Source organism: Penicillium brevicompactum (assembly GCF_028827555.1).
Source record: "Penicillium brevicompactum strain IBT 35665 chromosome Unknown utg000003l_segment0_segment0, whole genome shotgun sequence".
NCBI classification, from domain to species: domain Eukaryota; kingdom Fungi; phylum Ascomycota; class Eurotiomycetes; order Eurotiales; family Aspergillaceae; genus Penicillium; species Penicillium brevicompactum.
In genome coordinates, this window is record NW_026623206.1 from 563,586 (window position 1) to 587,821 (window position 24,236).

At 48.6% G+C, this 24,236-nt stretch overlaps 8 protein-coding genes across 8 annotated transcripts; 4 read left to right on the forward strand and 4 right to left on the reverse strand.

Moving 5' to 3' along the window:
- Positions 1–3,096: 3,096 nt before the first annotated feature.
- Positions 3,097–4,782, forward strand: N7506_004090 (putative MFS multidrug transporter; the record flags this gene model as incomplete). The annotated part of the gene is made up of 3 exons (XM_056953385.1): positions 3,097–3,279; positions 3,335–4,152; positions 4,209–4,782. The coding sequence occupies 3 exons, from the start codon at positions 3,097–3,099 to the stop codon at positions 4,780–4,782; spliced, it is 1,575 nt and encodes a 524-aa protein (XP_056812274.1).
- Positions 4,783–5,349: 567 nt separating this feature from the next.
- On the forward strand, positions 5,350–7,263 carry N7506_004091 (putative ab-hydrolase associated lipase; the record flags this gene model as incomplete). Its single annotated transcript, XM_056953386.1, has 1 exon — positions 5,350–7,263. One exon carries the CDS (start codon positions 5,350–5,352, stop codon positions 7,261–7,263), a length of 1,914 nt encoding a protein of 637 aa, XP_056812275.1.
- An 811-nt stretch (positions 7,264–8,074) lies between these two features.
- On the forward strand, positions 8,075–9,147 carry N7506_004092 (glycoside hydrolase family 43 protein; the record flags this gene model as incomplete). The annotated part of the gene is made up of 2 exons (XM_056953387.1): positions 8,075–8,426; positions 8,522–9,147. 2 exons carry the CDS (start codon positions 8,075–8,077, stop codon positions 9,145–9,147), a joined length of 978 nt encoding a protein of 325 aa, XP_056812276.1.
- Positions 9,148–9,538: 391 nt separating this feature from the next.
- Positions 9,539–11,301, reverse strand: N7506_004093 (putative oxalate decarboxylase; the record flags this gene model as incomplete). Its single annotated transcript, XM_056953388.1, has 7 exons — positions 9,539–9,669; positions 9,720–10,224; positions 10,292–10,412; positions 10,470–10,537; positions 10,587–10,753; positions 10,874–10,963; positions 11,019–11,301. The coding sequence occupies 7 exons, from the start codon at positions 11,299–11,301 to the stop codon at positions 9,539–9,541; spliced, it is 1,365 nt and encodes a 454-aa protein (XP_056812277.1).
- Positions 11,302–14,290: 2,989 nt separating this feature from the next.
- On the reverse strand, positions 14,291–16,960 carry N7506_004094 (Zn(II)2Cys6 transcription factor; the record flags this gene model as incomplete). The annotated part of the gene is made up of 7 exons (XM_056953389.1): positions 14,291–14,826; positions 14,882–14,938; positions 15,356–15,626; positions 15,685–16,226; positions 16,349–16,557; positions 16,620–16,721; positions 16,926–16,960. 7 exons carry the CDS (start codon positions 16,958–16,960, stop codon positions 14,291–14,293), a joined length of 1,752 nt encoding a protein of 583 aa, XP_056812278.1.
- A 2,329-nt stretch (positions 16,961–19,289) lies between these two features.
- On the reverse strand, positions 19,290–19,612 carry N7506_004095 (uncharacterized protein; the record flags this gene model as incomplete). Its single annotated transcript, XM_056953390.1, has 2 exons — positions 19,290–19,435; positions 19,513–19,612. 2 exons carry the CDS (start codon positions 19,610–19,612, stop codon positions 19,290–19,292), a joined length of 246 nt encoding a protein of 81 aa, XP_056812279.1.
- Positions 19,613–20,511: 899 nt separating this feature from the next.
- Positions 20,512–20,857, forward strand: N7506_004096 (uncharacterized protein; the record flags this gene model as incomplete). The annotated part of the gene is made up of 2 exons (XM_056953391.1): positions 20,512–20,690; positions 20,716–20,857. 2 exons carry the CDS (start codon positions 20,512–20,514, stop codon positions 20,855–20,857), a joined length of 321 nt encoding a protein of 106 aa, XP_056812280.1.
- A 1,437-nt stretch (positions 20,858–22,294) lies between these two features.
- Positions 22,295–22,728, reverse strand: N7506_004097 (hydrophobin family protein; the record flags this gene model as incomplete). Its single annotated transcript, XM_056953392.1, has 3 exons — positions 22,295–22,333; positions 22,386–22,447; positions 22,503–22,728. 3 exons carry the CDS (start codon positions 22,726–22,728, stop codon positions 22,295–22,297), a joined length of 327 nt encoding a protein of 108 aa, XP_056812281.1.
- Positions 22,729–24,236: the final 1,508 nt, after the last annotated feature.

Below are 24,236 nucleotides of genomic sequence, written 5' to 3' on the forward strand. Positions count from 1 at the left end.
GCTTCCCACATGGGCAGCTTTCACAATGGTCGTCTCCCGAAATATGCTACCTCCATGTCATTCATAGAATGTTGTACGATTCGTGCGACCTAGTTTTGCCAGATACGACCTTAACTTGGAATTGCCGCACAACCTTGGAACCCGATGTTGTGATTTGAGGTACTCTATGAATAACCATGCAGATCGAGTTGAGAATCCAGAACGATTTTGGAAAAAGTCAATTTTCAAGCTTTAGTAGCACCTGTTGCACTGTGTAGTCAATCAGTTACTAGAGCCAAATGGGGTATAGTGCGTGATATTTCACATTTTCCCCTGATCATTCATGAGACCAAATATTTCGAAGTTTTCCATCGAACAGCACGAGTAGCTCAGCGGCTCGAGGCTCCGATGAAGTGGGTCGATATCCAAATCGCCCCACTTTACGGCCGGCTGGCCCAATGGCAAGGCGCTTGACTACGAATCAAGAGATTGCAGGTTCGATCCCTGCGTCGGTCATATATTTTTGGCTCCCTGGGATACGTTCCGGAGGTCAGCTCGCTCAAATCGATTGATAAGTTGGGTAGATGGGCCGGATCTACGGACACTGGAGATGGTTAGATAATATTTTTGAACAGAGGACAAGCAAACCAAAATCCACACAGTCACGAGGTCATTAATCTACACGATTCTTGAGACATAGTTGGCTGAGGGCCATGATCGGGAGACAGTCTTGTTCACTTTACGGCATTCTATCCTGTCTCCCGAGCCTCTGACCTAATATATCCGCGGTCATTTTCGGCCTTTCCATGCTTTGGAATCACTGGTGACAACAGCTTTAAAGTTGCCGTCAGAAGTGGAAGACTGCCGAGCTCCAAATTTGGTCCTCTTACGGGGCTTATATATCCATCCGATTACAGCAACCACACCGAGAAACATAAACCTGAAGTTGTATCAATCAATCCTAGAACCTTCCAAGGTTGGAACCTGCGTTTGTTTGTGTTCCTGATTTTGACGCAGGGAAGATGGAAACGGCCCCTGATGATTTGGGGAACCCCACAGTCTAAGCCTCAAGGGTAGCTCGCACGGTGCTCAACCCGTGGAGCTTACCCGATCGAAGATGCAAGGCTAAATCGCTATACCCAAACAAGCAAGCTTTCAGTAAGGCTCACACCGTTGATTCACATTGATTTGCCCATTTTGTTTGAGCCCTGACTTCAATTCCCTGTATCTGACGATTGGGGTTAGAGCCACATCTTTCCCAGGGCCTCAAGGACTCAATGGCCCACTGCGATGGCACCTGAGACGGCCCCAAAAATTATCCGAGACCCACCCATCGAGAGCTATAGAAGAATTCATACGAGGAATTCGAGATGAGCCGCAGTTAAACCATAACTTACATTCAGCCCTGCACTGCCTCCGACGTTTCAATGTTCCCATATATCATGCTACTAACTTTCACTTCTATATGCCATGTCGATCTCACCCTTCATATATCCTCGAAATATTGAGCTTTGATCCCCAGGACAACATGGCTGGGTGTCTTTCATCTCGCACTGGCGGCAGCAGATTATTCCTCCGAATTTTATGCTTCGCAATTGGAATTGTGGCAATCATTTGCCTGAGCTTGGCTGTGGACTATGTTGGAATCGGATTGGTACGAGGCTCATGCAATACGACATAGGGATCATACATCTAATCTTTTACCTAGACCGCAGCTGCAGTCTTTTGGTCTTTGGTCCATATCGCCTTTCTTGAAATTAAACAGGAAATTCATCCCGCGTTTTCGATCTTATTTGATTTCATCGCCACGGCTATTACAATCGTTTACGCTATACTTATCATTGTAGCTATGGTCGGATCGGGGTCGACTGGGATTGACGACGCTTACACGGGCGCAGTAAAGGTTGGAGGTGGATCATTGATGATACTCACTGGGTATGTGCAGCTGAACAGCATAACAATTGACGGGACTCATACTTCTGCTGCAGCTTATTTCACTTCACATTCTTTGTCGTTGCCTGCTGTGACCTTCACAGCTGAGACCGTGATCACCACGAGGTTTCAGAAAAACAGGCCGTTATGATCTAGATAACCTCCTTATGCCCGTGCTACGTGGTCGACCTTCAGTGGAGTGACCTTGAGTGACGAGAATACGATAGCAATTTTCACGAAGATAATGATATTTCATACCTATCTCATTTGTCTTACACCCGCAGAATAATGGAGGACGCGGAGATATGCAGTCTTGCATAGCCAGGTCATACCTCGTTAAATGAAGGGATTTGTGGTACCAAACATGCGGTGAATTGACATCAACAGGGGTCAAGGTTGAGCTATTGACCATTTTCACGGCAAACGCGTAGCCACGTGTATGATCGGCGCACGACCGTTTTTTTCTCCCGGTGGAGCGAGGAGCAGTTGCTTTATGCGGGGCGAAAGTGGGTTAGTTACAGCTTAGATTTATTTGATGAAGGTAGACCATCGCATGCCAGTGAGCTCAGCCTAGGTATTCACTTCCAGCCCAAGGCGTAAACTGAGAGCCACATTCAGCTACAGGTTCAGGATTACCCTAATGCATCTGATGGAGAGAATGCACCACTGAATTGGTGTGTGATATACGTTATGCAGTTCAATGTAGCAGAGGAACTCGACTGGGCGGTCAAACGTCAAGCATGGTAGAATCCGGAACCTAGACCAATCAATTGCACTGAAAGATCTGCCAAAGAGAGAAAAAGTCCGATAGATGCTTGTAGTATCGCGTGGCCCACGATCCCGAGCCCCACTCCCGACAACTTCCTAAAAGGGAAGCTCAATGTCGAACTCTTGGCGCTAGACTTTTCGTAGAGAACTGCATTCAACTCACCCGCGAATCACCTTAGGTTCCCCATAAAAATGGCGTCTCTGTTTTCCGTAAATGGGCACTATTCTTCAACTAAGACTACCTCAATGGGTCCTCGCTGGGTCTTTGGACCATCAGGTACAGGGGCGTCATTGCTTAGAAATTAAGCCACTAGTCCCTCGGTTGAATATAAATCGCTTGGTACGTCTTTCAAGTAACAGGTAATTTCCTGATGGAAGCTTTCGATCTTCGAGATTGAAAATATCCCACAAAGCTCAATGGGAGTACCGGACACGCTTTCTCCCCATGATGGGGTCTTGCCACCGGACCCGGAGCAGGCCAGAATAAACCACGAGCTTGCAGACTTGGAGAGACTAGGAAGAGAGCGACCAAAATGCTTTGGAGGGGCTTGGTCAGAGATCTCATTTTGTCTTTCAATTTTCATGTCCCAAATCCTTGCTGTATGTCACCCTCTACTACACTGACACCGGTGGCAAAGATCTAACACCTCCCCAGGAATACTACATCTCAGGCTCAAATGTGCTTCTTCCAACTCTCGTGAAAGAGCTCGACCTTCCCGAGGCCTCGGCAATCTGGCCATCGACTGCACTGTCTTTGGTCGTTACTTCGACACTGCTCATTTTCGGCAGGCTAACAGATATGTTCGGGGGATATGCGATCTACAATGCGGGAGCTATATGGCTCACAATCTCCTCCATCCTGTGTGGTGTTTCCCAAACATGGTTGATGTTGGTGATCTGTCGAGCGTTGCAAGGCTTCGCGCTGGCGGCCTTTCTTCCATCCGGCATCATGATTCTTGGCAGCACCTACCGACCCGGACCGAGAAAAAACATTGTCTTCAGTATTTATGGAGCATGCGCGGCTTTGGGTTTCTTCGTGGGAATCTTCTTTTCTGGTCTTTCCGGTGAATATCTCACCTGGAGATGGTATTTCTTTTTCGGCGCTATTTTGTCCGCTATCACCGCGGCCCTTTCTCTTTGGTCCATCCCCCGCGATTTTGCCGAAAAAAGGAACTCGGGTGTCAAGATGGACTGGCCTGGTGCATGTCTCTCTGTTCCGGCAGCCGTACTGATCGTCTTTGCCATTGCGGACAGCTCGCACGCGCCTCAAGGCTGGAAAACACCATACATCCCTCTTTTCCTTGCACTGGGATTGATTATCCTTGGCGTCATGGTTTATGTGGAAGGATGGGTTGTTAAGAACCCGCTACTTCCTGGGGATATCTTCAAGGTGAAGTATATGCTCCCTCTTGTGATAGCATTGCTTTTCCTGTACGGAACATTGGGCACATTCCTCCTCTACGCCGTGCTTTAGTAAGTGTTGCCATGAGCTAAGCAACATTGAGAACAATACTAACCTGATAATACAGTATGTCCGATATTATGGGGGCATCCCCCATGCAAATTGTGGCATGGACCGCGCCCATGGGAGTCGGCGGCCTCATTCTGTCCGTTGGAGGAGGAATGATATTCCACAAAGTGCCGGGAACCATCTTGATGATAATATCTTGCCTTGGATATGTGGGATCTGGGCTATTATTTGCCGTAATTCCCATCGGGGGCAATTACTGGGCTTACGTTTTCCCATCAATGATCTGCGGCACAATTGGTATCGACATCAGCTTCAATCTCGCCAATGTCTTCATCACGACAAATCTTCCGAAGGCAAGACAAGGACTTGCGGGAGCATTGATCAACTGCACTCTACATATGGGAATTGCAGTCATGCTTGGGTTTGCAGACATAGTGCAGACTGAAACGGTTGTTGACTCAGGAACCCGCGAAAGTTACAAAGCGGTGTTTTGGTACCAAACCGGGTTAGCCATTCTGGGGCTTATTATAGTAGTCCTCTTTGTGAGGATCCGAGAGGCAAAGAGCGAGTTGACACTCGACGAGCGAGAGGTGATGGCGGCCACTGCAAATGAAAGGACTGGTGAAGTTTAATATATTAGATACCCAAGTCGCCTTATGACCCACAAGATGTGGCATTTTCAAAATAAAAATTATGAATTTAATCTGGCTGATGCGTTTATCCATAGACGAAATTGATCCCTGTAGCCAAACTCTGGTTGCCAAAGGGTCTGCTCATCATTGAAGGAGACATAGAAACCTCCCTACGTGTGCCGGGAAATTCGTTTGTAGCAAGTAGGGTATAGAGGAGTCTGTCTGTAGTTATGGAAAGTAGAGAGAGGACCATTTGGAACCTCTTTTAACCGAGTAACTGCAAATTTGAGGGTTGTGAATACTTCAAGAAAGGGCCCTGGACATGTTTCTGTAGTTCCGAAAATAGAATGCATCCCATTGGTTAAAGCAACCCGTAATCACATGTGCCGGGACCCAGTCCCTGAGCACATCACGTGACTGATTGATTCCGAGGCTTGGCGTACACAATCCGTGGTAACACAACAGTTGCTTAATTGATCAGTTTGACCCTGATCTTCAATTGTCATTGTCTGGCTGAAACGGCTTCAAGATGACCCATTTGCAAACGGGCTGAGAAGTTCTACGACCATGTCACTTTCAGCCATACCTCTACAACCCCTCGTGTCGACGGCACGTGCGGACACAAATGACCACTCCTCCAACGCCGGTCCAGCCCTCCGAAGTCATGATTCCGCTACAGTACACCCCGAGGAAAAGCATCGCTCAAGCATGGAGATAAGCGATCGCGATATGCGCCCCTCCATGCGGCGGGGTCCCAGGGGACGGACGCCAGTCGCAGAAAAGCAACAACCGTTCGATCTGAGCTTCTTAACGGCCAAACACCCGCTCTTCCCACCTATGCCTTCCTACGGACCCCCTTCTCCCATTCGCCGGATACAGGGCTGCATCCTCATGCTTGTCTCGTTCTTCCTGTCCCTGTGCTTCCTGACGTCTATATTTGTCGGGGCCCTTGTGCGCACTGCCGCAGTCGCGATCGCGGACACTCGACTACGAATGACCGGCCACGACCCAGATACTCGGAGATCATTCTTTGAAGAAGAACGCACTCGAAGGAAAGCACGGGCCGAGTCTGACCGCAGGTGGGATCTCCGTCAGCACAAGAGGGACACCGAGGAGGAGCAGTTTCTTGAGGAAGGACATTCATTAGAGGGGGGCAAAGACCCTATTATCTGTGATGTTTCATACTATGCTCGCCGCGTTGGTCTCGATGTTGAGACGTTTCGCGTGCAGACAGAGGATGGGTTTATCATTACTCTATGGCATGTTTACGACCCTCAGGAGTATACGGCGTTATCGTCTGAGGAAAGACGTGAACGTGGACCCCGGGTTTTCACAAAGCCGAAATTGTTGCACTCTTCTGGAGCACAGTCCCAACGGCGGTACCCCGTTCTTCTGGTCCATGGACTGTTGCAAAGCGCTGGCGCATTTTGCACCAACGACGAAGATAGTCTGGCATTCTACCTTTGCAAGTCCGGGTATGATGTGTGGTTAGGCAATAATCGCTGTGGGTCACATCCTGAGCATACAACACTCTCGCCAGATGATCCTCGTATGTGGTCTTGGGATATCCGGCACCTCGGAACACTGGACCTTGCGGCCCTTACCTCCCGAGTTCTGTACGAGACCGGGTTCAACAAGCTAGGTCTGGTTTGCCATTCGCAAGGCACCACTCAGACCTTTGTGGCTCTGGCTAAAGAGCAGCGCCCCGAACTGGGCCAGCGTATCTCCGTTTTCTGTGCACTGGCACCTGCTGTGTATGCTGGGCCCCTGGTTCACCGACCATACTTTCGTTTCATGAGCCTTCTCTCCCCAGCAATGTTCCGCCTTGTCTTCGGCATCCACTCTTTCATCCCTTTCATGATGACCGCCCGTCGTCTGCTTCCACCCCGGATATATGGCACTCTAGCATACTGGGTGTTCTCATACCTATTTGACTGGTCTGATACGCGCTGGGAGCGTGATCTGCGGCACCGCATGTTCCAATTCGCCCCAGTATACGTGAGCGCTGAGTCCATGCGTTGGTGGCTCGGTAGCGATAGTTTCGCCAAACACAAATGTATTCTCGCTACGGAGGACGAGTTGCGACGTGAGGCTACTTCAACTGACAGTCTACCCGATGAGACTGTTGTTGAGTACGGTGATGATCCCCGTGACGCCTTTTTGGGAAACCCGGCCCCGAGCCCGTGGTATGGCCCAGGAACGCCCCCATTTGCATTTTGGATTGGCGGTTCCGATGCGCTTGTCGATGGTCGCCGACTGATGGATCGCTTCAACAGCGGCCGGGAGCCCAATGCGCGTCTTGTCCATTCGAAAATCATTGAAGAGTATGAGCACCTTGATGTGCTTTGGGCCATGGATGCTATCGACCAAGTCGGCCAAGAGGTTAAAGACGTCATCTGGAAGACCATGCCCGCCGATGCCCGTAATGTCTGCCGAGTTCCTCGGGGCGTAGATGAGGACTTTGACCAGGCATTACTGTAATATTTGCATATTTTTGTAAACCTTGACTTGTCCATAGGACCTTTACATGTACATACTATCATTTCGATGTTCTGTCCCTGAACTATAAAATGGGACATGATAATACTACGCACCATTTGTTACCACCTGGATAACAGAAAATTAGGGTTTTTTTTTTGAAATAGTGTTCCAATCATCTCAGGTGTGAAACGGAGACATCGGGCGGTTGGGTGCGAGGGTCCGATACATCCTCCGACCTTTGTGCCATCCTTCCGGAACCGGCTCCAGAGAACCCAAATCAATCCGACCACTCTCAAGCAAAGCCTTCTTTACTTCAAAATGACCGAACGTTTCGACAGTCTCCACTCATGTCTCCGCAGGAGCCTGCATAGCCACACACGTAGAGCGTGCCACCGGACTTGGCCTGAGACTGACCCCCGCAACTACGTAGTAGAAAGCCAAATGATTGTCTCCCCGGAGAAACCACCTGTATCAGATTAGCAACTCTGTATGGACGGGCTATGAACTAAGCGGGCCGTCCCACCCGGGCAGCCAAAGAAAACCGCACTGAGTGGTGGATTAATCTGGTAGAGCACGAGGGTCTGCGGGGAATATTGATAGTCCGGAGGCTGCTTCGGCCACCGACGCATCGCTTCACACCTGGGCAATGAGGACGGATGGATGCGAATGGTTACTTCCCAGCGGGGTTGATTGCCTTGTGCCCAAAGGCTCGTTGTTGTAATGGCTGGGCAGTCTTGGAAAGACATGAAGAAATGTATTTAAGAGGGATTGATCATTACATCAATAAGTCCAGCCAGCATCGAGAATCGAAATGGTGCGCATCATCTCCTCACTAATCAAGACGATTGTCTCCTTCGGGGCCCTCGCCTCCGCATTCACCAACCCCATCCGAAACCCCGGGGGCAGCGATCCAAGTCTCGTCTACTCGGGTGGATACTACTACCTCCTGACGACGACATGGACAGACGTGCAAATCACCCGGGCGACCAGCATCGAGGGTCTGAAGAACGGCGAGAAAAAGATCGTCTATTCGACCGACGACGCCTCGCGATGCTGCAATAATTGGGCTCCGGAGTTACACTGGCTCGGCGATAAATGGTATATCTACTACACTGCTGGGACTGCGGATAATTTGGATGGGCAGAGGTCGCACGTTCTAGCTGGTATGGATATCCATCTAGCCCCTTCCCTGTGGCCCCATCGATCTTATTCTTTTATGTAACGAGAGGAATATTGAAAGATTAACTATGAGGTACAGGAGGTAGCACCCCTTGGGACTCCTGGTCCTACGGCGCCCAGCTAACGACAGAATGGGGCATCGACGCGACCATCGTCCGCTTCAACGAATACGGCAACTACCTTGTCTTCTCCTGCTTCCATGGCGTCACCTACCAGTCGCTCTGCATGCAAAAGCTCGGTGACGACTTCATTTCCGTTACGGGCGATATCACCGTCATCTCGGAGCCAACCGAAGACTTTGAAATCCACGGCACCCCTGTGCAGGAAGGTCCCGCGGCGTTGTACACAAACGGTCAGACACGAATCGTTTACTCTGCTTCATACTGTTGGACACAATACTACTGCCTAGCCAGTCTGACCTGGGATGGCACGACGAACCCCACCCAGGCGAGTGCGTGGAAGAAATCAGATGGATGTCTACTGGCCTCAACCAACGGGAACTACGGCACGGGGCATAATAGCTTCTTCCAGAGTCCGGATGGAACGGAGGTGTGGACTGCATTCCATGCGACCACGAATAGTGCGGGTGCATGTGATGATAGTCGATATACGATGGTGCAGCCGGTGGGGAGTAATGCTGATGGGACACCGAATTTCGGAGAGGCCGCGCCGTGGACGCAGGTGTTTGAGGAGCCGAGTGTTTAGTGCGCACTGAGAAGTATCTAAGTTACGGCTGGCTGGGGTGTATAGATGGCCTGGACAGTTTTCTTGGTGGTGAGCGGGTACCTTGTTGTGATGTGTGTAGGTATCATGTCATTTTATGAAAAAAGAAAAGGGGTTGCAACATCATGGATCAGTAGCTGCTACACATACGCGCACACTCAGAGCTTTATGCCGCCCCAAGAGAGTACCATTCAAACAGAGAAAGAGAGAAGTGAGAAAGAGTATTTCACATGATTGCTATTCATCTGATGCACACTATTTGTCGACTGGTGTTGATCTATATTCATGTGCCGCCCATTAAATCATGAAAGGAGCAGGTCCAAACGACCTCGGGATGAATGAGAGATCGAGCTTCTATATGGAACTTCCATCCTCAAGTGCTGTTGCCCGCAACAACGTATTGCTTCTCTGTCTTCAACTTGCTGAGTGTGTCATCGTCAAGGTTCAAAGTATCCGCAATAATCTGTTTGGGGGTGGATGCAATCCATTGGCCAAGGGCAACATCTACAAATCGTCAGCAAATTGTTGTGCTACCACCGGGAAACAACTCATACCTGTAAACATAGAAGCTTGAAGAACCTCTACAAACACGAGGTCTTGATCTCCTGTGTTCTCGATATAGTGACTGTTAGACTTCGGGAAGTAGCCAACATCTCCAGCGGTATAATCAAATGTAGTCGCAGCGTTCGGTGCTGTAAACAGGGTAGCGCGACCCTGACCAGAAATGAAGAATGTCCATTCGTCGCTAGCAGGATGCCAATGGACTTCACGCATACCACCCGGGTGAACTGTCACCACTGCAGCTGAGAAGTTGGCGGCGATGGGGAACGTCAATGGATCGACGATTTTGACCGAGCCACCTGCAACTTCGTGGGCGGGTTGCTCGGAGAAATGGTAGGAGTAACTTTGGCCACGCGGCACAATACCGGAAGAGGTTGTTACGTTTTGTTTCTCAATGTCCGCAGGTGCTGGTGTGCCCTTGAAGATGTAGAGTTCATCTTCGGGAATCTTATCGAAGGCTGATACATCGAGACCGAAATTCTTGGACAGAACTTCTTTCTGCTCATTGTATTAGCAGCTGAATTATATAAAAGAAAGGGATACAAGAGCCAGATATGCCACCTACAGGAGTGTGAAGGAAGACTTCGCTCGCTAGGAACGTGTTGTCCTCGCTAAAGTCACCGTCGTCGAACACTAGAAGGAACTCAACTCCGTCGTCGAGAGCTTGGATTGAATGAGGAACACCGCTAGATAAGGTCAGCCATTGACAACCTTTGGGAGTTTAGATGATGCGCAACACTCACGGTGGGAAATACCAGACATCTCCAGCAGCTACGTCATCAACGAATGTCTCTCCGTTCTCATTCACAGCCTAGTCTTGTAAGCATTTTCTCTCGAGGCATAGAGACAGTCGAAAATACCTGAATTCTGCAAGATCCATTCAGCACCAGAGACCATTCGGCCGCAACGTGCCAATGCAGCTCCCGATAACCGGCAGGCTCAAGGCGCATATCCACTCCCGCCATCAATGTTGCATCCGGCATCACATTCACGTTTTCTTGGCGAGCCCAACCTGCCCCATCCTGTCCTAGTCTTCCAATTATCAGTCTTGTCATTTGTTTATTTTGTTCAATGATAATCACCTGTTGTGGCTCAATCCTGCAATATCGTTAACTCTGTCTGTTCCCCACAAAACTAGCGAACTTACCCATCGGCCATTGCGCATTGATTGTTTGACCATGGTCAGTTCCCGGAGGTGCAAGTTTATCACTGTTAATCCTATCGTAATAGTAGTTTCCTATAAAATCAGCATCGGGTATTTTACTAAAGAGCTTGAGGTGCCGCAAACGTACTCGGGCCGGGGTCATCGGCACCCGTGGAACCACGGATCGGCTGGGGATTGTCGGCTTTCTGGAAATCAAGATATGACCCAATTTTGGGGTCTTCCTTCTGCCCGGGGAGAAGAGTGTATTTGATATCAGGCGGAGAGTCGCCGCCACCCTTATTCGATGACGAATATCCAACGAGTGACCCGCTGCCTCGAAGGGGTGGGTTGTCTGCATCCCTTCGAGCAGGTGCAGCACACACCACGGGCAGAATGGCCGGGATCAAGGTTGTAAAGACCCCGAGCTTCATGTTTGAGAACTCGTGCTTGCAGAGAAAAGAGAATAAAGAAGACTCGTTTGTTAGGTTGAATCTGATTCTGCCGTCGTGTGGCAGAGCCCTATTTATATGTAGGCCCACCTCAAGCTTGGGCCATCAATTATTCGAGGCTGCATCATAGGAACCAACGCTGTCGGGTGATCAAGTCCAATGTCTAGAATACCAGGCGTACCACTTGTTACCAGATATTACCAGCATAGACCTCGGTGTTTCTAACCCATTTTACCGGTGGTCTCCGCATGCGACTCGAAGCTCTCCTCGGCATTTAATTTTGATGAGCATGCTTCTCAGTGCCCAAAGCCCTGTAAAGCGCTGATATAATTGACCTACATGGCTCCAAGATTGAATCAGTGAAATAAAGTAGAAGCTGCTGGTCAGGTCAAGTTTCATCATCCCAACGTCGTCATTAAAATTGTCCAGTGGAAACACTATAGCATCTTCAACTCAAAGTACGGTGGACTGATTTGAGTTCACAACCCTTCATACTATGCTAGTGTCCCCTAGTTTTGATTCAACATACAGAGCCGCTTTTCCCCGTCCCTGGCATTGTGATTATACAGTCTAATGAGATTTTCGGCACTCGAAAGGAAAATAGAACCCCGTAATAGAATACAGCCTTACCAGGTATATGTCGGCAATGGATTATACAAGAAGGCTCGGGGAAAAGTATCAGCCCTACAAAGGGCCAATGCCTTCCAAGGTTCTCCTCATGCGATGTCATTCATTCCAACACCCTGCGGAGCTAAGAGAGTATTTCCCCTCATCGCCATGCCAAAAGAGGCAAATAATAAGGGATCGGTCCTTTCTCCAACTACACATTACTGGCTGTGATATCCGACGAAGAGAAGCCTAGACAGGAGCGGGGACAATGGGGAAAGGGGTGATTACAGAGCGAATCATCAATGAGGGATGGAAAGATTTTGATTATTCCATCACCCCTCACCGGCATCAGCGGAACTGCGCTGTAGGTATCGGCATTGCCCAAGATGAAAGTAGAGCATTTCACTGACATAGCCCTATACATAAACCGACTATTGCAAGGTTCAACGCGCACCGGAGCTGCCTTCCTGCATGGCTCTAAATTTAGCTGACCAACTAGAACAATGCATCAGATTTACATTGAAATTATAAAAACCGATTACTGCTATACAGCAAGACATTGACGAGGGCAGAAGCAAACCTTACTGCACACAGTAGTATTTCACTCCGTCCTATGCCGCCTGCAGTCAAATTGGTTGAGTCCCCAATATAAAGATGGAGAACAGACAGGGATATTCAACAAGCACAGAAGACCCACTCTGCACAAGCAAGAAAATCGCCCCGCGAGAGTAAGCTACCGGGGTGAAAATGCATGTCAGACTATATCAAACTACATTGGGTAATTGGTTTGTAGCGCGATGTATAGAAACGGGGACCAACAAGTCGGATCTGAAATTCGGATTCATCAATAACTCAGTCTCTTCCAAAGGAGTTAAATGATCGAGATGATAGCTACTAGAAGATTTGTTCACTTTTTGAGAAAGAGCTAAGCTTCTCCAGCCAAGATAATTGAAACAGACTAGTGAAGGTTAGACCACAAACATTCTGTCTGGTCGGTTGGGTCAGAGCCTTGTGGAGACCTGCACCTCGACGGTCCTCGATAGGTGGACCCCGGATTCCCCACTTGGCTTCTGACATAGGGCGCCATGGAATTCACCGGTGACAGGTACCCTCTTAGTCAAGAGCCAAGCTCCAAAATGGGGTTGAGGTTGACTTCTCCCATATTCTCCATTTTCAAGGGTGGTGAAAATTGCACCGCGACAAGTATCGCCCCTGGGTCTAACCCTTTGGAGATTGAGGACTTCCTTGTCAGCGCATTTATTGCTGTGTTGTGTTTGCCCCGTTGCTGCATGCAAGGCAAAGCTCACATGGATGGAAATGGGGGTATAATGCAGGCTTGAAGGGGGAGGAGCGTGCACCGGGCGTTGGCTCGATTGAGAAATCATCCTTGGAAGTTGGTAGGTAGGGCTGGGTGGCAGTCATTCTGTGACCCCGCACGCTATTTATACGCTCCAAGGCATATGAAAACGGGAGTTTAGTGACGGGATATATGAATCAGTAATCAGATATACAAGCTCTGTTGTACGTGAAAGACACAATGACTAGGCTGAACAATGGCATGCAAAACCCCGGGGTCTGCAGATGCCATGACTCTTGGCCGCACGACTCAAGATCGCCAAGTTTCGATCTTATTATTGTAGCTTGCCCCACCGCCCTTTAATAGAAAGCAAAACAAGCACGGAGCAGACTTATCAAAGCTTGTCAAGAAAGGGCCGAGCTTGGCGGGGTTACGCCTTAGCTTGGACTAAATATCGGGATCTTACCAGATTCGCAATGAGCATACGCGTTATTTCAGATGGCATGAAGACTGTTTCCAGGGTAATTCTCTCACTCTGCGAGAAAATTACTTGAAATTGAATTTTAGACTGCAGTGAGAATGTTCCAAAGTACTCCGTACATCCATCGCGGAAAGCCCCTGGATGGTGCCCCGGAGACTCGCCCGGCCCGTCTTACGTGTGAAAACTTGCCCAGCCCTACGACGCCAGGGGTAATACTCAAATATTGAACCAATGAGTTGCGTACAAAAAATATGACAAAATCTGCGTCATGGAAACGAGGATGCCTATGGCGTGAGGGGTACCAAAATGCAGACATCTGACCGAAACGCCCCTCGATAGCGCTACAAAGCAAGGGAGGCTCCGTATGAGTGATTTTGTCGGCAAAAAGAAGCCGAGAGAGTTCGCCTCATCGTGATCTATGTATTTTGCGCACTCAACGCCAAGGATGACCGCCCGGGGGTGAACTGAACCGCCGTTTGGATTCCACTTGAGATGCCGAGTAGTTCCGTATTCCAACATAGAATGAAGTGAGATCCCGAGAAGTGCCATTCATTACCCCAGATATTGCAGTGCCAGATTCTGATTCATAGCATTTCATTTTCATGTCGCAGATCCAAAATTGAATAAGAAGCCTCAGGATTCCCAATTTGATCCACTATAGCCAAAAATTCAACTGGGGAAATCCCGATGTTGTCAAGGAGTTCGGCGCTCGGGATCGGGTCTGCAGCGTAAGACGAATGAGGGTATCCAAAACCAGAAATATCATCCAGCGCCATATCATTCACAGAATTCCCATGTGGATCTTTCTCAGCTTCCACCTCTGCCTTGACGTCGCGAGAGGACCTGTCACCCTCTTGAGTCGTGTGGGAAAGAGTAAGAGGCTGCATTCCGTTGGTCTCAGCGCGGGTTGCTACCTCCAAGAATAAACTTTCAATGTAAACCAACTCATCTTTTCGAACCTGGGCTATCTTATTGCCATTGTTGATCATTTGGTCCAGGATAGAATGAGCATCAATCACAGAAGCTTGGCCATCAAGTGCCTCTGGAAATAAAGCGCTCGCCATTGCCAGATGAATCGCTGCTGCATATGTAAACTCGAGATTGTAAAGTAAGAAAACCTCTGGACTATTGTCAGCCAATACAGTTCCTTTCTTGCATGCAAATGCTTGGCTCACCGAGAAGACTGTCGCTGTGCGATAAGATTTGGAGGGTTTTAGAGGCAGACTTGATGCCTGTATTATCAACGTTTTTGTGAGATCCAGAGTACCCCCGACATCCCAATTATTGCTGTCAAGTTTGAGCAATCGCTACATGAGAGCAGAGAGGAGAAGAGGGCGCGTTGCGACAATAACACACTGCGTGAACCATGTGTTAAAAAAAGCCCAGACAACAGGAAAAAATTACAAGAGTGACTAACCTGGTGATAAAGTAACGTAATATGCCGTGTGCCTCTGGGCATTGAATCGACTGAATTGCGGAAAGTGGCATGTATGATATTTTCGACCTCTTGGGCGTGTCCAGTCAGTCTCTGCAAAATTGATCTCGTTGTGTCAAGAAAAACATTTACCTGTGTTTTCTCTGTTTTGTAAACGGCTGGATCGAGGTTCAGTCAATGTGGGGCATATGTAATAAGTTTGAGGAGAACTCACTGGTTAGAATCGAGGACAGTAAGTGAGATAGTTTGGCTTGTAGACTTAATGCTACATCCCGATGAGAAGCTGTGCAAGGCTCGATTGGGGTGCTGATATCGCTGTCTTGAGCAGACATCGGAAGTCCAACAGAATATGAGAAATGGCGGTCCATGATGTACAGGGTCCACCATAAGTTACGACATCGAGCCACCACATCTGTGCCGAGCTGTTCTTCAGACAATTGAGTGTGAAGTCCTTCATACTGTGCAATTCGCATGGCTTGACCGAGCTATTAAGAAATATCAATGTCAGAAGCGTGTACTACCAAAGGCGCTGCTCGTACTCACGTAAATATATGCAGACTCTCTTTGATCAATTGAGTACAGATACAATCCAACCATGGCAAGTACCTCAATCGCCAGCAAACTATCTTTCCACAGTGATGAGTGATTTGGCATCAGTGACATCGCACGAAGGAAGAAGTGTGATCCCGGTGGGTCGTCACTTTTCGTACGGGAAAGGAATGCTGATCCAAATGAAAGGACTAGGAGATACTGTATGAACCAAAGTCGCTGCTCGCTCGCCATCCTTATCGGATCACCATGGTAGAACTCGTTCAAATTTTGGATAAATTGCTCTTCATCGAAGAATCGATAGCTCTGACCAAGATGAAATTTGACAGTATCGAAGAGATACAGGGCGTAGTCGAGAGATGGCAAGCCACTAATATCGGGCCGTTCTTTAGTAGCATAACATTCCCATCTCAGTGGATATACTTCCTTCTCTATCAGAGTCGGAGCGCTCTCTGGGTACTTGTAATGTAAGGTCTCGGACATCAGAATGGACAGCCGAGTAGTAAACGACCACATGGATGAAGGGGCAAGCCAAACTATACGCATATTTAGCTTGGGAACCAGAACAATACTTTTGGTAACGGACTCCAACTGCGTCTGTTCTTTTTTGTGTTCTTTATGGTCGTTGAAGGTAAACTGAAGGGACTCGTCCATATACTTGGGGTATCGCTTATCGTCGGTGTTGGCGAGGATTCTTCACTTGATATCCCCACAAACTCTGGGATATCAACGGCAGCATCGGCGGACTTTTCGGGACTGAATTCGTGCTGTTCCCCGGAGGAGTATTGCGGCGGAGTTGCCGCAGATCTCTGTGACGCGACATGGGTTTGCTGGCCTCGGACCTGTGCCTCTAATTGTCGAAGATACCTGCAACGTGACTCTAGTCAGCATACCAGCCCAACAATGTCTCCAATGCCACAACCACGGACCTTTCGGATACCACAACGCGATTTGTCCCTTCATTGAATTCGCATTTCACCCCTCGCCGCTGGCAGTTGTTGCACGGATCGTCGCCGGAGCACTTGATTTTGCTATGCCGACAGGCAATGCACCTACCTCAAAGCCGATCAAAAGGATTCTTTGTAGCCCAAGAGCTGTAACCGAGTGTCGTTGAGCGAATTCAAGGCGGGCCATCAGATCGAAAATGGAAGGAGCCCACAAGATGGTCGTATTGCGGGGAAAGGTACGAAGTAGTTCAAGTTGCCCATCAAATGAGGATAGTGGACCCGACAAACCCGACAGATCCGATAATGCCGAACATGCCGAACATACTGAGCCGAAATCCACTCCTTTTTAAGATGGCAGACGACCTTAGGTTAGCCATTGAGAGCTTCTGAGATATCACAAATCAAGATTAAAAAGGTCAAAGCAACATTAAGTCGCCAAAGTATTGTCACACATATGAAAGGGGCATGCATAGAGGCGCGGCTGAAGTCGAAAGATTTTGGCCTGACGTTTGCTTTGTATCGAGGGAAGCGCGGAGATCATGTCGCAAGGTAATGTAGTATTTTTGAGAAGAGGAGAGGAAAGAGGTAATGGAGATGGGAAGAGAGAGAGAGAACTCAATGCACGGTAGCAACCTGCAGAAGCCTGACAAACAGGGCACCCACGGGCACTGGCATCTTGACACCTGAGATCTTTGCTTTCTCTCTCTTGAGAGCTAGAGTAGGACTAAAATTATTTCATCATGCGAATCTTAATCATTCTGAAAGTGATGCCCTTGATAATCTCTGAAATGTCACTATGAGATTCTGATATGGAGATCGCAGATTCGGTTGATACGTTCGTTGTGAAGGAGATGCTAACAATTGTACTTGCAATTAAGCTCACGCCACTCAAACGATGGAGATATTGCTTTTATGTCCGTCCATAATCTTTCAATTCTGCTGTGACCCCAGCCTGGTCACCAAAGTACGAGCTAAATTAAACCAACGTATCCTGTAGAGTACTCCGTGTCGTGCTGAGAATGAAACTGCCGGAAACGCGAGGATAAAAAACACAGGTAGCACCATTAGCTCTCGCTTCTCGTCTTTTTCTTTTCTCCGGCTATTTTCGATTTAGAGATAATTTATAAACAGACTCCTGCTTTTTGTGCCGTTGAAAACAATCGATGGAACGGAGCGAGAGTGAGAACCGCAAAACACCCATGGACAAAGAAATTGTCTAATAATTTTCTCCAATACTCCGTATGTCAGTTGGGCATAGCCCTGGAGAGTATGGAATCCAGATCGCTTCCACAAGCAGGCAGACACATGTGCAGAGACCCAATTACCCAATGAAACCAAATTTCCACCCCTTTTGACTTGACCTCCGAAAATCAGTGAGCTTATGAGTGGCCGTCACAGCTGCTATCATCATCATTTCTGTATCATAGGCTCATTTGGCCAACCGCCGCCACCAAATCTCGCATTGGCCCTAGCGAGGTCCATGGGGTGTGACACATCCCAAGGTCTTCGTTCACTTTCATTGCCTCGGATACTCCGTAGATTGAATTCCTAACCAATTGACACGTTCGGCCTTTATTCAAATTCAATTATCATCTGCCACCTCGATAAAGCACCATGTCCCAGGGTCACTCATCAGGCCACCCGAAAAGGAAATCTCACACACGAAACACAAATGCGGGGTTGCCAAGCCCCTAATTTGTTAGCGCATGCACCCTTGACCAGTGAAGCCATCTAACAGGTCGGAGGAAGTACAGTGACGACTACTGAGTAAGAAGACATTTATGATAGGCCAACCTCGATTGGTGTGTTTACACCACGACGGGGGGCGGACATCGTACAGTAGTACACAAGCGGGAAGGAGCCAAGTCAGGTTCTGATTTCTCTCAAGTGGAGATCAAATGGATTCTTCAGCCGAGTGGATCTGTCACTTTTGTCATTTTACTTTGGGCGGATTGTTTGTTTGTACTTATACTTCCTTGCAGACCAAAAATCATAGTGCTTGGGCAGGTCGCCATACAATTTGTTTGGAATGTGCTTGTACCCCCTGACACGTATCCCTCCTTTTTCGTTCCACACCCCCTATTTAATGGGTGCATGGCATGATGATCATTTTTGACTATGCTGCCTGAGTCATTTTGGGAGTCCTTGGTCTATTATCGCCCCTTCCTGCCTGAATTAGGGTTTAACCCTGGATCACAATGTGTCTCATCTTTGAATCCATCATCATCACCTAGCAACTCAGAGCAATCAATGATTAGCCGACTCAGCCGACTCAGCGAGGTCATCCTGACAAAGCCATCTATGGCTGGCATATAATTCTCCACAAGAGCACTGCTTAGATCAAAATATCTCTGTCTACCAGAGCACCTAGGAATCTTTAGAGCATGTAATGCGAGTGTATTGAAACTATGGGTACAGTAGCCCTAATAAAAACAAAACACCGGTTCTGTGTTGTTTCCTGACAACAATAATAAAGACCGACCGAACAAACAAAGTAATAGAAAACATAGAGCGCCAAGACATGGTGAAAGGATAGTATGGGGTCATAAATGGCCAGCGAGCAAGCCCAGCGAGCTCGTTGCGAGACATGTCGTTAAGAGAAGATGGACATGAGGACGACGGAATGTCTGCGAGGTATATGGAAGGGTTGGTCTAGCGAGCCACACGCTTGAGGTATCGCAAGGTGAGATAAACGGCGGCCATGCTGGTGTACATGCCACCGCCAGCAGTGACCCAAACCGGACGATGGACATTAAGGGACGTTCGCAGGAGGTTGGCCTCCTTAGGCTGTCTCTCTCCTACAAAGGGTGTGAGCTATACTGAGTCTCACTGAGTCGCATATATACAGTCAGAAAAGGAGGGGGCAATGACATACCTTGTTGGAATAGACGTTGACGAAGGTTACTCAGACCCTGTCTCGAGCGGGCAGGGAGAGTTGCGATCTGTTGAAGGATAGGGCCCATGGGTGCAGACATCGTGGATGCTTCCTGTGAGATAGAACGTGAATAAAGATAGTCGAGTAGATGAAAGCTGAATCAGGATCTGAGTGGAGAGTTGGGTTGCACACGAAGTAGCAACCTTGAAGACCTTATATACGTGAGCATCAGATGACACAATGCGGGGTTAGGAGTCAGTGAAGACTGACTGAAGGGTGACATCTGGGACATCCCCTGCACGGTGGCAATCCAGTCGTTGGGCTGTGGCATTGCCTGGGTATTCAGGGGATATGGGCGCTACGACCGTGGTCTGGACTGAGTGTCGTAGTGATGAGGGATAGGGCTCTTCCGTTCCATGGTTTGGAATATATGTGCTTTCAGGTACATGCTACATGATGCCAAAGCAATCTACTCGCTCAGGTGGTATTGAGTCTTGATATGGGCTTACATTTTGAAAGCCCAAGAGTAGTGGAGACATTAAATGGAGGACCGCACTAGTCTAGGCTTGTCAAGGCAGTCTTGGTTGACCTACCATTGACTACAATTGGTAACCCCCGGAGGCGCCAATGGCAAAGGTACGTAAAACACGAGCCTGCAAGTACATTGAGGTATCAGGGCTTATGTAGATTGGTACAGATGTACCTTCAAGTACCCGCATGTACAAAGCAGGTGGTGACACACAATGGGCTGATGGCTGGGTGACCCCGACCTATGTCTGCAGAAGTGGATGATTCCTTGATCTCATAGTCGTGAGTTTCTTCTTTATCTTTCTCAAGCAACAGCACAAGAACGCCAGGGAACCAGAGGCCTAACAGTTGTGGGTCATCGGGTATCCACAAAATCCGGGGATTGCGGGGGAGTGGGACTAGGCTGAGATCCACTTCTTACTCTTCTGATTTCTCTCCCTACTACGTACACTTGACAGCTTCTCCGAAGAAATGCAAGACCCTGAGAACGCTCATTCCTTGCAACGAATCATTCGCTTACGTCTGTGCATGTTCCTAAATCTGATTTTAGGGCAAGGGCTGATGTACGACGCACCCCTGGCGAAGCACCCCAGCCATCACGACGCAGAGACCAATCCTCTCTCTCATGGAACCTGGTCCCTGACAGCTGAGTGAGCTCTCGGATTCTTATTACAGCCCACTGCGTGATCCCACTGTGATCCCTCCCACCGCATCGCGACGAAGCAAGCGAGACGATACCGACAAGTCGCCATCAGACGCACAAAATCAACTGGGCCTCACGGACAAAAGGAGTGGCACAGGTTGCGAGGAAATGTGATCGTGCGGATGGATTTGAAGGGCTTTGAGAGAAATCATTGGGAAATCCGTGTATTACCCCATTTCTGCTTCTGGGCGTGCCATTCAATACTGGCGCCCATTCGCCACGAGAGAGAGATATCGCTCTCATCATACGTGTACCGGGTTCCCATGCGCTAACATCTAATATTATGGTTGGTGACTTGTTGCTGACCCCTAGGTACGCGTTCGCAATTGGCCAATGACCCGGCCGCTGGGACTGTCCGAGTGCCCCACCGTTCTCACAGAGCTTAGGCTCCACTCAGTTTTCGGATCTAGTTCGATGAATGCCCTTTATATATGCTCAAAGGCTTCAAGATTGAATAAATGACAAGCCGCATTAGAAGCGCGGGATCTGTCGGCACCATTTTTGATCATGGTGAATTTTCGACGACTGCCCAAGAAATTCTTCCGTTCGAAATCGTACATCTGGTTTGCCAAATATTTTGCCCTATAATCACCTGAGTGACCTGACAGAAGGTGGAGAGGGAAAAGATACAAAAAAAAAAGCTTGGAAACTGCCAAACTCGCCCTGCCCCTGGGATCGAACCGGAGACATTTCTGGGGTTGATATTCAGTTGCCCGGGGGCGACCACAGTGTAACCAACCCCAACCCCACGAATGCGACGGAGCATGGAGTGGGGATAATCCCACTCGGCCATTTTGGCGGCAGTTATAATACACTACCTCATTAGGACTTAAATACATACTCTATGCCCAGGTGCTTCTCAACACAGGGTCAACAGACCTCACATTCCCCAGCTGAGCAGCTTTGCTTAGCTCAGTTGGTTTTTCCAGTCTCGCGACTCCCCATATATATTCTTCGGTATCTCTGAAGTCACCAGGTCAATATCAAAAGCCGACGAGAGGAACGAGCCAAAGTCGATGGCCATCCATTTTTCCTTGTCCTACATTTCCAGACAGACTGCTCTGAAGCAACTCGTTTTCATCAATTGTGACCATTCACCAGATACCATCGGACATATCCTGGTGTTTCCCAAACGGTTGACTCAATTCACAACGAAATAACAGTCGATCTTACCCACATGCTGAGATGGATGTGCTCAGGTGGCTGATTCCCTAGATTAAAATATGTGCTGCCGGCACGACAGACACCACACTTCTAATGTGATTTGTCATTTATTCAATCCTGAAGCCTTTCCAAAGGTTGGGAGATTATATCAAGGGCATTCATCAAACTCTAAATGAATGGATACAATATTTTACTTAGAATCTGAAGGTAGCTGGAACCTTTCAAGGTTGGAATGAACAAATCATCAAATTATTACATTGCTATTATGTAGAAGAAAGGACTGTACTTGATCGACAAAGGGGAGCAGCAACTTGCACTAGTTCAAATAAACTTATGCAGTCTGACTTGACCCAAAAATGCCTCTGGAAAAGCTCTGACGAAGCTGATTTACTTCAAATCCGCGCAGCCAAGAGCCACGGTGCCACCCTGTGATGAAAATTAGTACTGCGTGGCAAATTTGTTCAGCTCTGTCGCTTACCAGAAGGTTGGCCTCGGTACAGCATTGAGGCTTAGTCTCACAGCTGGAGTCATAGCCATGGCCTGTGAAATGCATTAGCAACAAGCTTGACAAGCTTCGATTAGGGACGGTAAAGACATACAAGCAAGACCGACAGATCCGACAATGTTGGCGGCATCAACGCCGAGAGCCAGCAGGAGCGGGTCGACGGTGGAGTCGAGGGGGTAGTGAGAGTACCACAGCAAAGCAAGGGTCCCACACATTCAGAGGTATCACCACGCTTGAGGGAGAGACTCTCGCTGGGGCGAGCAGACACCATGCCGGCGCCAACCAGAGAGAGGACAGAGAGAGCGAAGAATCTCATTTTGATGATTGTTGTGTGGGTGGTGGAAATTGGAGATTTGGTTGCTTGTTTGGTGAGAGGTTGCTGATGAGGAACGAGAGTCAAAGTCCAGGGATATGAGCGGCCTTATATAGCTTCCAGGAGAGGATCACCTAGGACAAAGATTGCTTCTAGATGAGAATTTTAGTCAACCGCTGTGTACTGTTATCACCGATTCAGGGTGTCAGCGACAAAGATTTGTGAGCTGTCGACCATGGGCCTACCGAGTAGTATTCCATAGAAGCGAGACATATGATCTGCAAAACTTTAGATAGGATTGTACTCCGTACCAAAGCAGGCTCCAGGGGGTCGACCCTGGACCGAGGCACATGCATGCAGGAACAGTATACCTTATGCTTGGTGTACATACAGAACGGCTGCACAGAGGGCAGATACCGACACTCTCCATTTGGAAAAGGCCAAAATGGCCCCCAGGTGAACTGGCTTGGCTGCCGATCTGACTTGGCTTATGTCCATTATCATGAAAAGCGTTGCAGTCACTGGCCCAAGGTCGATGTACCAGTCAATTGGCAATTAGCGAGTGGAGCACTTTGACCAGTTCCTCTTCTCAATCCTGCTCTCCAGATGGGAGGGGCCTTATCTGCGGAGCCGATAGCCGGGCGATCTTTTCAGTGGCTCTCGAACCAGGGCCGCTGAGAGGCTAATCCACTGCAAGGTACGCAGAGTATGGAGCACTTGGAGCTCAGTGCACCCGCCTCTCCAGCTGCGGCAAAAGTCATTTGACCATGAGCCAACTGTAAGCTTGGGCTCTTATCCAAAGTCTATTCCGTATATGAATGTTATGTAGTGATTTGTCACTGGTCACATTGTCGTGTATATTGCAGCAGTGGAGCCGGGCACAAATTCTTCCCGAGATAAGCCTCGCGCCGTTGATTGAACAGTGCCAGCACCGGCACCACGGGATGTGACTTCACTGCCGTTCCATGGTCTTGGTAGCCTTCGATCGGGACGGGAGTTAATCGGCATATATCTCTAACCGAGAGAGTGGAATCAAGGGATGGTTCTTGGCTTCTGCCGTTCGCGTCGATCTTGATAAGTGATGTTGGAAAGAGTTACGTGAATCAATTGAAGCCAATCTCGTTCACCGACAGGTCTCGGTTGCTGTCCAGTAGCTGGATTTTTTCAAGGCTACCAGTGTTAACCTCTTCAATCTCCAAGGTTCAATAGTTGACAATAGTCATCAGTCAGATGCGCCTGAGCACCTGGGCAATGCCAATGCCGAGAACTAAGACAAAGATAAGACGATGTTTTCATGAAGGATTGTAAAAATTCCTCTTGGTGGAAATAACCTGCTGAGACTCCCTGCGGTATGTCATCAAAAGAGAAGCAATGTAGATTCACGGATTATTTGGCAGAGCCAGCGACAAGGCCCCAAGGCAGAAAGACATGGGACAACAAGACGTGTGGCGGTGTGGCGGTGCTCTTTGTTCGCACCGCCACAGCCTCGCGACACAAAAAAACTTCCCTCA